Below are 13,269 nucleotides of genomic sequence, written 5' to 3' on the forward strand. Positions count from 1 at the left end.
TTTTTTACTATGTATTATTTTAATGAAAATTTTGATCCTTTTTCAACTTTTATGCCTTATTGCGGAGCCGTCGTTCGGCATAAAGAAACAAATTTGACATCAGGGGAAGCCTGCATCCTTGCAGTTTTTGAATTCATGATGATCTTTCCGATGAGTGGAACGGTTCGGGAGTAGAAGCTCAATGCGTAATGGAGGGTACACCAAAAGTCGATTTTTTTTCCCACCATTTTTAACTTTTTAAGGGGTTTCGTGGGGGAAACCGAGGATTTTCGGATTTTTTCCCCCAATCATTTTCCATTCCCCACGTTGAACGATATCTTTTCACCACTCTCATCCGTGAATTTAATCTAGTTCGTCAACTTGCCTAAAACGGTATTGCATGCACTAATTGACCAGATTCCGTTACGTTTTTCCGAGTCGGCTACCAACGATGTGGGTGCGACAATGTATGCGGTGAAAGTCAAAGTATTCGAGGTATTCAAGATCGTACTTTGAGCATAATTATTCGAGATCTCGAATATGGAATACTTTTTTAGTATTTGAGCTATTCGAGTATTCGCGGATACTACTTGTGCCTCTCTAGTTTCAAGGCATTTAAAGAGCGTTTACGTTGCTGGTTATGATGCTAATGCCTTGAGGGACTTCAAATTAAAGCCAGTTATGATTTATCATTCACTAACTCCTCCAGCAATGGAATTGTATTCATAGTAGCATTTTTCTGTCATTTGGATGAGCAAAAAAAGGGCCTGAGTCACACAAGAATTGTTTTTAGACTGGTTTGAAAATTTGGCAATGCATTACAAACCCCTGATATAGCATGCATTTTTCCTGGATGTTAGGCTACCCGCTTGAAAGGTTGGAATTTCTAAAGCACCCACAAATTTATTTTAATGAGAAAAAAGTCTTTAAATGCATGTCTTCTATCTTTAAAGATATTTTAAACTATAGATATTTATTTAAATAAGGTCTTTTAAGGCTATATAGGAATATATATAGTTAACCCCTCAACGCCGTCATGCGTACCCAGTACGCGCCCTTTAAATTTCGTATGCCGCCGTCATGCGTACCCAGTACGCTTCCTGACCTACTGTATATAATATTTTTTCTCCGCCAGATATTGCATGTTAAATTAAAACTAATTACTCTATCATTAGAAGAAATGTTTTTCCTCTCCAATAAAATATTCATAACGGCTTTATGCCTTCAAGATGTTTTTAAAATGCTTCGATAAAATTCCGTTTTAAACCAGCGCGGGGACGACTGCGGTCCAAAAACTCAATGCCTCCCATCAACTGTTCTATCATGAAAAAATCCGCCTATTCTGCTTGAGAGACGTCAAGAAGGGTCAGCTACTTTAGCTTGAGATATGGTATCTTCTAAGCTGAATGCCTTCTCTCTGTCTTCTCCTTGTTTGTCGTCACCTCGAGCCCCAAGTGTGTTTGGCCCGCCTCGTTAGTCCTTAGCGTCCTAGGCGAAGGGGCCATGTGCTTCGCTCTGCATTTATTTTTTTATATTTTTTTTCTGGACAGTAATCAACGAAGATAAGATTCCATCTAAACAGTCAGCATATACCAGGACCCCTTCGAGATATTTTCTCGTCTCGAGGGAGCTTCTAAACCACGAGCTTCAGTCCACTAGTCATTCATGCTGTGTGGAGTTCTTTCAGGCAGTGTGTTGTAATTCTCATCGGGTGTACTTCCTGTGAGTGGCATTTTTTTATAATTGGGGATCCTACGAAATTGGAATAGTATTGAAAGGCAAAATAGAGACTCGGAGGTCTGTTTGTGTGTTAGGTTATATAAATTCATGGGTGGGGTAAATTTCAAGGACCTGTTATTGCATTCGTACCTAATGGAAAGAAAACGCCATTACAAGTGGTGTATGAAGTTATTTAGGAGACTATTGAATGCGGCAGTCCTAAATTCATATGTTGATCATCGGAAAAACACGTATAAAAATTTGACTTATCATTTCGCGTGCCATTGGTCGAGGTAATATTTTTGAAATATCCAACGTCATACGAACTGTTTGGACATGGCCGTCACTCATTACACAAGTTAGTACCAATACTCACATAAATACATTTCCTAAAGACAATTCCTGCAGCTGGGAAGAAATCAAAGTCGCAAAGGAGGTGTGCAGTTTGTGCCTAATATGGGAAATGAAGAGACTGCGTGTACTGGTGTGAAAAATATGCAGTGGGATTATGTTTGGATTGCTTCAAATCAAGTCACACAAAGCAGATTTTCTAAGGTAAAATCATTTGAATATTAAAATATTGACGTTTGAAACATTAGCACGTGATTACCTAAGTGAAAGGATACGGTAATAATGGAACAAAGTCAGAGAAGTGGGCGGAGTGGTAAATTTTCAAGAAGGCGAAACCGGTAATCCTATCGAAAGTATCCAATCTGTTCTGACATTTTCAACCACAAATAACTAAATTACATCATGTAATTGCATTTTTTAATGCATGGAATGTTAGAGATCTCGTAGCTTATTCGAAACCAAATTAAAATCTTTCGAAATTGAAAATTTATTCATTAGTTCATAAAAGGAGATACATAAAACAATAAATATTTTTTCAAATCGCTGGAAAAATTATTATATAGTAGCGCATTATATTACGCAAGTTTACTAAAATTTTCAATGATACTGATCGTATATTATGAAAGATATAAATTATTGAATGATACTATGCCAAAAAGGCGAAGTCATTTAAATCTCATCCGGCCGCTGAGATGGGATTTAATTAAATGCCCGCCGCGCTTGAGGGGTTAATAGGAAATTCGATACGGAATACTTAATCTACTTGGAACGCAGCCCTATCTTCCCCATGTTAAAACGCTCTCATATAATGAAATTGGCATAGCGCAAAGACCACAAGGAATGCATCCCTACACTAAGCAAGGCATGGGTGAAGGCTTTAAAAATGAAGTACATATAGTTAGAGATGACTTCTTTTAAATTGATGACCAAAAAGTAGTATATTGTAAACTTTAATCAACAATATTGAAGCCATTTTGAAGTTGCTGCACAAATCAACATGTTCCCTTTCTATCATGTTTGACCCTGAGTTTTTATAATGATTATCAATATTATTAATCTGTGTAAGAACATTTTTTGAAGTTGTATGTAATAGATGAAGATGTTACAATTTAAACATGGTGATATTATCTGCATCCAGTTGAAATTTCTAAATGTGGGTACTTACTTCCGTGTAGGTACCGTAATATGCAGAGCAATGTCTATATGTGATGTTAATTTATAATACCAGTGTTCTTTTATGTAATTTAAATTGAATTAACTCTAATATGAACTTTTTTTTTTTAGAGTTGTTGAAAGTTATGATGCAGAGCATGTTCTTTCTAAATATGATGAGATGATAGCTTGTATTGAAAAATTTGTAGCAGAAGAATTTAAGGAGTGGTGTGCTAAAGTTCCTGACCATTGTAATAGAAATCTTGATAGTCAACTCTTTGTAATTAAAGAGAATTTGGAATTGGAATTGAATTTCCATCCAGAGGTAGGCCTTCATTTTTTGTTTGATTTTTTCTATGTACTATTATTGTTATTTGTTGATCCTATTATCTTCAATTTGCAAAGGAGGGGAAAATGAAATACAAGAGCACAACATTATCTAGAGTTTTTATAGTCTTTATGGGTCCCAAATCCATAATTTTAACAGCCTTTCTCCAGAGAAAATAATTTCTCCCATCACATATTCCAGATGTTAGTCTGTAATATGGCCGAGAAAAGACAATTTCCTGGCCGGTGGTGGAGAAAACTCATAATTCTTGGTATCTGCTGGTGACAGCTGGTAGTTACAAAAATTATCAAATCCAAAGTGATTTAGCCTTTTTAGTGCCAGGGGGCCGATCCATCGGCCCGGGTAGTACATGCGAAGAGTGCCAAGGGCCGATATATCGGCCGGGCTTATTTTGCACTGATGCCGTTTATTTTTTGAGCTTCGTGTAGATTTTTTCTCTATTTTTTAGTATCTATCATGCTTTAACATACCCGTAAGTATTGAGAGTCAACGAAAAAAAAATTAGTTTCAGTAAATGCATATTAGGCTTTGTATAATTTTTTTAGCGTAAACCTACAAATTCAGCAATAAAAGGCCTGGCATTCTTCAACAAACCAGGAAAAATGGGCTGGCAATAAAAGGGTTAAACCAGTTATGACCTTCACATTCTTGTGCCACAGTAACTAAATACAAATGATGCTGACTTCGACAGTCACGTTCATTGCAGTTTGCATAGACAGTATCTGCCATTGTTGAGTATTTTTCAACTACCACATGTATTATTAAAATTATTTTTATAACTAATAAAGGATGAAAAGTTAGTGTTCAGTTGGTAAACCATTGGAAAAATTTCTTCTTATTAATTTCTATTCTACCATAGTAACTTCACAGAAATAAACAAAATTGAAAAAATGCTTATTTTGTTACCTCTGCTGTGTGCAGGTATTTAAATCAAGTGCATATGTCAAATACCAAAAACGTGATGCGTATGTTGGGCTCCTAGGTAGTTAAAGATAAAAACTTTCCTGCGGAGTTTGAAGAAAGGTAAAAAAAACTGGCATAAAAAGTCAGTGTAAAGATCCATTCTTTGATACAATTGGAAAAATCCTTGGATAAAATATTTGTCAGGTGTTAAGTGAAAATTTATATAATCCAAATGCACCTCCAGTTTTATAGGAGAATTCTGTAACAGGGGAAGTAAGATGTGTGGGTGGCACCTCACTGTGCTGGGTTGATGTCTTGGGGGTGGATCAGATTGTGGTGAACCACATCTCAAAAACATGTAGAGATAGTCATAATAATTGCTACGGGAAAAAATTCCCCTGGAATAGGAATCGAGTCATATATCTTTGATGAAGGAACCTGGATAGTGTAGTGGTCCACGCAGTGCCCCAGAAAGCCAATTGACGAGGGTTTGATTCTTGGTTCAAGGAAATTTTGAGAATCAAGTCCTTTAGTAACTATATATTGACACTTATTAACATTTACTGCTCATAGCATCCTTTACTGCTATAGTAGAACTTGTTTAGTATGTTACTGAAGGGACCACAAAAAATGAACATGCAATCCAGGAAAATGTGCTAAACAGGAAAGTGATAGATAGCCATCTGGGCAATAGCAATCCTTGGAAAAGTTTTCATATTAAATAGCCAGAGTTTCCATTGCCGGAAAACCTTCACCAAGAGTCCCTAATCTCTGTAATTGCTGGCGATAGGTTAGAAATGAAATTAACATGGAGTGCCCAGTCTCAAATTCATGCTATAAACTGTTGTTTGATAAATATGTAGTTCATTTTGGTGAGAATATTGTGGCATTAACATTAGCGAATGAACGATCTTCTTTTGTTCCTCGGACAGCAGAAAGCATTTGACAGCATACCTGCACGTCAATGAGTTGTGGGAATGGAGAGCATTTAAAGGTAGACACCACTGTCTAAACGAACTTTTTTAGACTGTGGTAGACACCATGGCCAAAAAATGCAAAACACGTCTAAGTGAGAAAATGAATATAACAGCAATACGAAAGTGGCGTAATTCATCCTCTTCACTCCTCACAAATTCGAAAAAAACAAGAGAAGATAGGTCTGCCTTGGTGCGGGAGGGAAAACCATGACAGCCAAAGCACCCTAGGAATGCAGAACATGAAGAGTTAGGAGCTCTGTTTGGGTGGTTTTGCCCACTTCAATCTGCAGGAACTACTGAGAAAGAAGCTAGGCTTAAGGCTAAAGTGAAGTATTTCAGTGTTAGATTGAGAATCAAGAACTTTAAGTGCTCGGAAGGTTGTTTATACTAAGTTGAAGCACGAAAGCGTTATCTCTGTTCATAATTGCTGGTGATGCCTGCATTGTAAACCTGAAGTGGTGGAAGAAAGGACTCCGATCCTAGCGGAATATCTTAAGAAGTATTCCCTGCGTGATATAACTCAGACGAAACTGAACTCTTTTACAACCTACTCGCCGACAAAACCCTTGCAGTATAGGGTGTTTCTTGCAAAGATGCTTCTAGAGGTAGGTAATGCGCTGTTAGTGATGACATCAGTGAAAAGCTGATGCTGCACAATTAGTGTATTTAGTTACTAAATTCAGTATCCGCTGTCATGTTTTGCAGTCATTAGTGAGAATTTTAACTCAATAAATTCATTTATAAGTTTTTTTGGTCTTATTGTCCATCAGATGCGTATGCTTTTTAATTTCGTTGTTGCATATTACCCGTACGTGTTATATTGGTCGCAGTTTCTTGCAGCTTGCTATTGTTTTTGCATAATATCAGAGTTCTATTTTTCGGTTAATAATATCAAGTTAATAACTTTTCTCATATCAATCACAAAATTTTCAGTAAAAATCATGGAATTAATGATGAATAGTAGGCTTCTGTAAAATGAAAAGCAAAACAATTATGAAAAAAAATTGATGACTCTGAGAATTGACCCTAGGACCTCCATTCAAGAGTTGTGCACCGTAACCTCCGGGCTACAATTCACTCACTTTTGAGGTCTTTTTCTAAGGAAATATATTTGGCCTGTAAATGTTAAACAGCATTTTTTGTTTAAATTATTGGTTTTATAACCCTGTATGGGGGGTGATTCGTGGTCAGCTACCGATGGACTACAACACTACAAAGTTTGATTGAAATCTGACTCTCAGTTTTGTGAAACTCCTCTTGTCAGTTCCCGTTTGGACTTGTGACAGGGGAGGAGGGGGAAGATAAGTAAATCGTTTATGAGATGCACCCCCATTTTTGGCTGCAATTTCTTGGAAAAAAGGTGTGTCTCTTACACGCGTTTACATGGTAATTTAGATCTTCACTGTTAAGGTGTTATGTTGATTCTTCAGCCACTGATACCTGAAGTCATTGATCTCCCACAATTTCCAGAGAAAGCATAAAAATTTATATGATTAAAGGCATTTTTTTGTCAGAAAATTGAAAAATAACAATGCACATGAATGATGTCGCAATAAAAAAAAGATCTTGGAATGTAGTGCTCATGGATAAGTAGTGCTTTTCTGTGTTTTAATTTAACTGTTTCATATTGTAAAAATTGATAATCATATGATTGATGTTCTTGCTTTAGATTTGTTAATCAGTAGCTTTGTTAATTTTTGCATCTTTATTTGGTGGGCTGGATTTAATATTATTTGTTCTACATCTTCAAAATTTAATTATAATTATTTGTGAGATATGTTTTAATTCAATTTATGTTGTTTTGGTAGTTCAGTGAACCATGAAAACTAAATCTTTGTTATGGCATTTCTTTTGTTGGTCAGCTGGAAGCAGTTCTCCGAGAGGTTCGGTACATGAATTTGTTGGAGATATCTAACATACCACCGGAAGCTTTAGACTTGTTTAGTCGCTTAGAGGCTCTGAGAATGTGTGTCTTCAATTTAAATGAGACAATTTCAAGGTGAGTTATTATGTCAATTATCTTTTATTATAGTGGGTCACTTGATGCTGTGGATACTTATAAACCATACATGGAATAATAATAAAACACGTATGAGAATTATCTTGAAAAATAGCTTGAATTGGAAAAATAGTAAATATATTTAAGCAATGTGATTTTAAAAAATATTAGTAAAGTACTCTATGCATAAGGGAAATTTTCTTTTTAGTTCTGCGTTTCGTGGGATATAGGCAACCTTGCCAAATAATCCCGCATTGATCGTTTTCCTGCATTCATAGTTTTTTTTTGTCCATCCCCCTGAAAAACGATAGATCGAGAATCTACTATATTGGGTTTCAGGTTATAAAGAAAAATATCTGAAGAAAGGCTTTTTCTATGTATTTTTTTGGGAAATAAATTATATACTCCCACAGAAGTGTGAAGTAAAGTCAATTTAAAACATGTTTCGTGGTTTTTATCCAGCTTGTGTACAGTGGTGGATCCAGGATAGGGACAAAAGGGATAACCTCCCGGCAGTAGTGGGGATCCAAACAATATTACAATTCTGTATGTAGCGTATATTCGATACCCAAGTAGCAATTATAGCCCCCCTACCCTTCTCTGGATCGGCTACTGGACCTAAATTATCTTTGATCATTTTCTTCCTGTTTGAAGCAGAAGTTGATGCTGAAAGAGTGTCTCTTGCTGGAGATCTCTGTTGGACTTGACTTACCTTTCCCGAGATAAAGGTATTCATTCATCTTGAACTTATTGCTATTGCCAGTGAATCTGTGGTGCTCCAAAATATAACCTTTTGTGACAAAGTTTAATTCTCACCTATTGAACAAATTGACTGAGAGCAGTACATGGAAGTAGTTATCATTTAATATATTGGATATAGATATCAATATCATGATAAGAAGTTTTTTGTTTATTGTCAGTTTTCTTCCTGCCTTGTCCTCCAAAATATTATTAGTTGTGTAGAAATCCTATATATATTATCCTATTATATATATTGATTACAAGCACAATGACAAATATTCAATTTAATGTATAAGTATTCTTTCACTTAAGGTCACTTAGTGACAATTCCGATAATCAATTGTGCCTTAAAAAATTTGTGAAAGACTCATCTCTGTCACTAGATGTATCCTAGCCATCATGCAGTTGTGTGTGGTGGTACTGTGTACATGTCTCAAGAGTTTACCGATGGAGTCCTAAGGAGACAATATTTACATTTGACTTGCAGGTGTGCAGTTTTTTAAATCGTATTATTTTCTTTCTAGGTATAATCAAATAAGGGCAACCTGCACTGATTTGGAGTTTGATTTGATAGAATATGAGATGTCAGGAATTGATGAATTAATTGGCTATTCACAAGAGAATTACAACTGGAATTCTGAAGGTTTATATGCTCCTTATTTATTTTTAATGGAAAACTGTTTTTTTACAAAAAAGTAAATTGTGATGGCTCTGGTTTCAGATTTGAATAAAAGCCAAGTGTAAGAAAAAAACTACCCTCCCTGTTACCTATGTGTATACTTTTCTATTCCTTTCAATCCACATGGTGCCATTTCCTTCATCAATAAATTGCAGCATCACCTTCTTGTATAGGTGTCGCCATGCTCGCCATGTATGTGTTGCTGCTGCCACTGGTGGTGGAGTGTGTTTTGTTTTGTATAAGGCTAAGCAGTCTTTCTATGGGGACCATACTGTTAAGACCATGTAAGGCGTTAGACAAATAAATCTACAACACACCTCACCACAAATTTCTCAGTTCATTCATAACATTCAATTCATCTATCATCTAATCCTGCAGTACCTTTCTCTCTCTCCTCTGTTATACCCCTATCATACCGTCAAGGGACTTCATTTCATGTCCTCTCCTCATTTTCTCTGTTATCTTCTTCACCCATAACTTGACTTCCCAGCTTCAAGATCTTAATTTACCCATCATTCAAGTATCCATGCATTAACAGCTTCTTCACTGATCTTTTCTTTGCTCTCCTCTGCCATCTCAATTCTCTGTTGATAGTATTGCTGCATAACATAGCATAAGGGAGAACTCTAGATGTCTCTGATTATTATAGAACTGTTTAAAATTAAGTAATGTTTCTTCAAGGATCTCTGAATGGTTGTCATGGCTAAGGAGTATGCAAACTTAATTGAATTCGGGTACATCAATGAATTCAATTAAGCTTTGTATTTGTAAGTAGCATGCATTATTTTAAATATATTAAGTATTAAAATCTAGCCCAAGTAATAATTTTTTCTACTAGTCCTGAGGAGATATGTGTGAAGAATTTAATAAAATTAAATATTTTTTGTTTGCAGAGCTTGAGAATTTTGTAGATAAGCTTGAAGACCTGGTTGTGGAACTAAGTGATAGAGTACAAACTGCTCAATCTAATGTCTCTTTAATGGAATCTCTGATGGAACCATGGGCAAAGAAACCACTTTTTACAAGGAAAGATGAAAAAAAAGATGCTTTATTGGCAATTGAAAACAGAGAAGAAGAAGTTCACAAAAGGTTGGAAAAATATATTTTTCTTGTTATGGTTTCTTCATATTTTAATATTATGGCTCAGCACTAGTCTGGACTAATCAAAAGTGGAAAGCTTAGCAAGTCCCTGTAATACAGGAAGCATAACGATGGCTAAGTTCTAACAAGACATGTCTCAAAATTTGGCCGGTTTGAGACAGGTATCTTAAGCAAAGTGTAATAACATTTAAAAAAATAAAATTCAAGAAAAAAATAACTCTTTGTTTGCCAATGTATGCTTTTTTCAGTTTTATGAAGTTTTGGTTTTTAATTTCAGTGTACAATTAAAAATATAAATAGTTTCTTTTGATCTCCTGAAAAGTTGCTATTTTTGAGATACGTGTTGTTAGAACTTAGCCATCGATAAGTGAGCCAGACTGTGTATGTTAATTGTTTTTTTTTGGTAAATGGTGTAGCTTGTTAAGATGGTTATTTTGGGTCTAGAAATAAAATTCAAAAGAAGTACAGAATGTCTATCATGTACACCAAATGAAGTCGAATCTCAGTTTTATCATGGAGAATAATTTTTGGACCACTTCTCTTGGAATAAAAATCTTTCTTTTCACCAATTTTTTCTGTCTATCATTTTTTATGCTGCGTCATATTCAAGTTAAATATTTCTTCTATACTTCTTAATAAGGTTTGCTTCTGATAATTTTCTTAGCAAATTTAACCTTTTTGCTTTAACTTATACCACTAGACCTGTTTTTTGGGCCTTTTTTAACCATACGCCTGTCATTTTAATGAAAATAATGTAGTTTTGTCCATATTTTTAGGTAGAAATACTAATTTTGAATATATTTAACCAGATATTCAAGATTTCCATTGACAACTGCATTTTTAAAATCCAGTGTAAGTCTTAAGCTGATTTTTTACGGTATTTTGAATAACTTTCCTTCCAATCTGAGGATAAGGCAGCAGGGATAAAGGGAGATCTAAAACAGGGTTTGCTGATTGGTGATTGTAGTGATTTCATTTATCATTATCACATGTGTGATTCATAGTGCTTCCTATCCTGAAAAACTACTCTTTCTTCTTTTGTCCCTTAATACAACTTAATATTTTTAAATACTTTGTATGAAGTCGCTCATTCACAGGTATGAAGAAGTCATCAATGTTGGGGTGAGGATACATGAGCTTTTGCGAAACAATTTCCAACTCCTTGTTATTGGAGGATTGAGAAAAAAAAGACGAGATGAAGAGGAGAGGGAAGCTGAGGAAGAAGCTATGAATGTGGATGAAGGGGAGATAGAGGATGATGATATGAGTGAGGTGACACCAAAGACAAAGAAAGAGAAGGGGAGAGGTCCAGTAAAAAGAAAAGATGAGGACTCGCCTGGGGAAGAATCTCCTTCAGCAAGATCTCCCAAAAGTAGAAAAATAGATAAAAGCGGTGAGGGTAAAAGTTCTGATCAGGGTTTAAAAAGGACTAGCCCAGGCACTACCAAAGCTGCAAAATCTCCTCTTAAAGATGAAGAAACTGGGGAAGCAGCTACTGGTGCTGCCAAGAAGGTTGAAGCGAAAGCTGAAGCTCATGATGAAAAGAAGGCAGAACCAGAAGCTACATCTAAAGCCCCTAAGAAGGTAAGTATTGGAAAAGATGGGCCTGAGACAGATAAAAGTAACATTTAAAATAGTTTCAGGCTTGATTTGGTGTAGGTTCAATATATCCATGATAAAAACTACAAATGGTAATTTCCACGCTTTGATTTAAAACTCGACTGTCGACCACGATTTCAACATATTATGTCATTTTTAAGGTGAAAATAAAATTTCCTTGAAAATGATTTAATACGTTGAGACCATGGTCGGTAGTTGAGTTTTGAATTTATGTGTAGAAATTACCATTTGTAATTTTTATCATATAAATAAAAGTAAGTCATTGCAGGATGCTTCTGCAGAAGAAGATAGGAAAGGTTCTGTTAAGAGAGGTGAGAGTTCCTTGGATGTGATTTCTAAGGAAGATATTGAATCAAAAGAAATGGAAGAGGATGTGACACCTGAGCCAGAATTTATACTGGATGAAGAGACAACTGAAAAATGGGAAAGATATGTGGAATTCATAGATTCAGTTGTGAGTGATGGCCTTCTGCAAGCAATACTTAGCAGGTAACCTTGCATCTTACTTGCTCTTATTTTTTATTTCATGTTGCTCCTTGTAATTATATAAGCCATGAACATGACTTTGATAAATATTTTATCAGTTATATCATGTATGAAGAGCGTGCACATTAGAGGTGGGTTAAACCATGCATTTTGATGAACCGTTCATTTTCACCCTGTTCAGTACAGTGGAACCCCAATCTATCGTTCCCGCATTGATCGTTTTCCGGCATTCATCGTTCGCCGTTCCTGGTCTCAAATAAAGTTCCATAAAGACAATGTAATTTTTTCCCGCATCTATTGTTCCCCGAAGTATCGTTTTCCTGCTTTGATTATTTGAAGATCGCATTCCAGACGTATAATTTTCCTGCATCCATCGTTAGACAAAGTGTTTGCAATGTGTTATTTGTGGCTAATGACGACAGACAAATAGTTTGAATCTTCCCCGGGAGATTGAACTACCACAGGGAGAAGCCGAGTGCCGTGGGATAGGAACATTAGCCCATTTCCCAAGATCTGCTGTCCCCCTTCCATTCAGCACTCGTATCCCCCCCTCTGATGCTTTCCTCTTCTCCAAAATAAAAAAAATGTCCCAGCTCGTGCAGGGATCGTATTACGAAGACCTTTACTTCAAATAAAATATCAAGTTACATGAGAACAATAGAAACGTGTTTTGCACCTCTCCAATTCTCGCCCACTGAATTTTTTCAGCCTATCTCCTTCAAAGTTCCCAGTTTCTGGAGGCCAACTGCTGCGTGAATTACCAATTAGTCGAAAAGGTGTCTAAAAATGAATATCGGCAATTGGTATTATACTTTTATTAGATTGAAATATTAGTAATGTGCATGTAGTTCAAAAAAGAATGAGACCAAATACGACGTATTTCTAACGTTCTTCAAGCAGTTTAAGCAAGGAAATAGTTGGAATAAAATGATGGTGATTCCTGGCGAATCTCAATATCCTCCAAGCTGAGCTTCTCGGCAGTTGCTGCGGCATTTTTTTTTTCGAAAACAGGACATCAGGTTACAATTTACGAGTTATGCTAGAAGTCTCACTTGTCAGAGTTGCTAACGAAGCGATATCTTCTCAGGATATTTTGTTTCTCCATATTAGCAATTTGAATTCATCTGCTCATCTAGAGCTACGCTACTTACTCTTAGAGATGAGTGAGTAAGTTGCCTTTTCTATAGGACAAAAAATTTCATTGCGCATTCAT

The 13,269-nt window shown here is 35.8% G+C and overlaps 1 protein-coding gene across 1 annotated transcript in view; it reads left to right on the forward strand.

Moving 5' to 3' along the window:
- The window catches only part of LOC124159740 (dynein beta chain, ciliary-like), a 255,329-nt gene that overhangs the window by 59,566 nt on the left and 182,494 nt on the right, over positions 1-13,269 (forward strand). The window contains exons 14-20 of the mRNA XM_046535651.1: positions 3,334-3,577; positions 7,293-7,429; positions 8,695-8,821; positions 9,499-9,559; positions 9,743-9,938; positions 11,048-11,534; positions 11,839-12,059. Of these exons, the coding sequence (XP_046391607.1) occupies positions 3,334-3,577; positions 7,293-7,429; positions 8,695-8,821; positions 9,499-9,559; positions 9,743-9,938; positions 11,048-11,534; positions 11,839-12,059 (1,473 nt within the window). The remainder of the gene's footprint in view (positions 1-3,333; positions 3,578-7,292; positions 7,430-8,694; positions 8,822-9,498; positions 9,560-9,742; positions 9,939-11,047; positions 11,535-11,838; positions 12,060-13,269) is intronic.

Source organism: Ischnura elegans, chromosome 5, assembly GCF_921293095.1.
Source record: "Ischnura elegans chromosome 5, ioIscEleg1.1, whole genome shotgun sequence".
Lineage (NCBI taxonomy): Eukaryota > Metazoa > Arthropoda > Insecta > Odonata > Coenagrionidae > Ischnura > Ischnura elegans.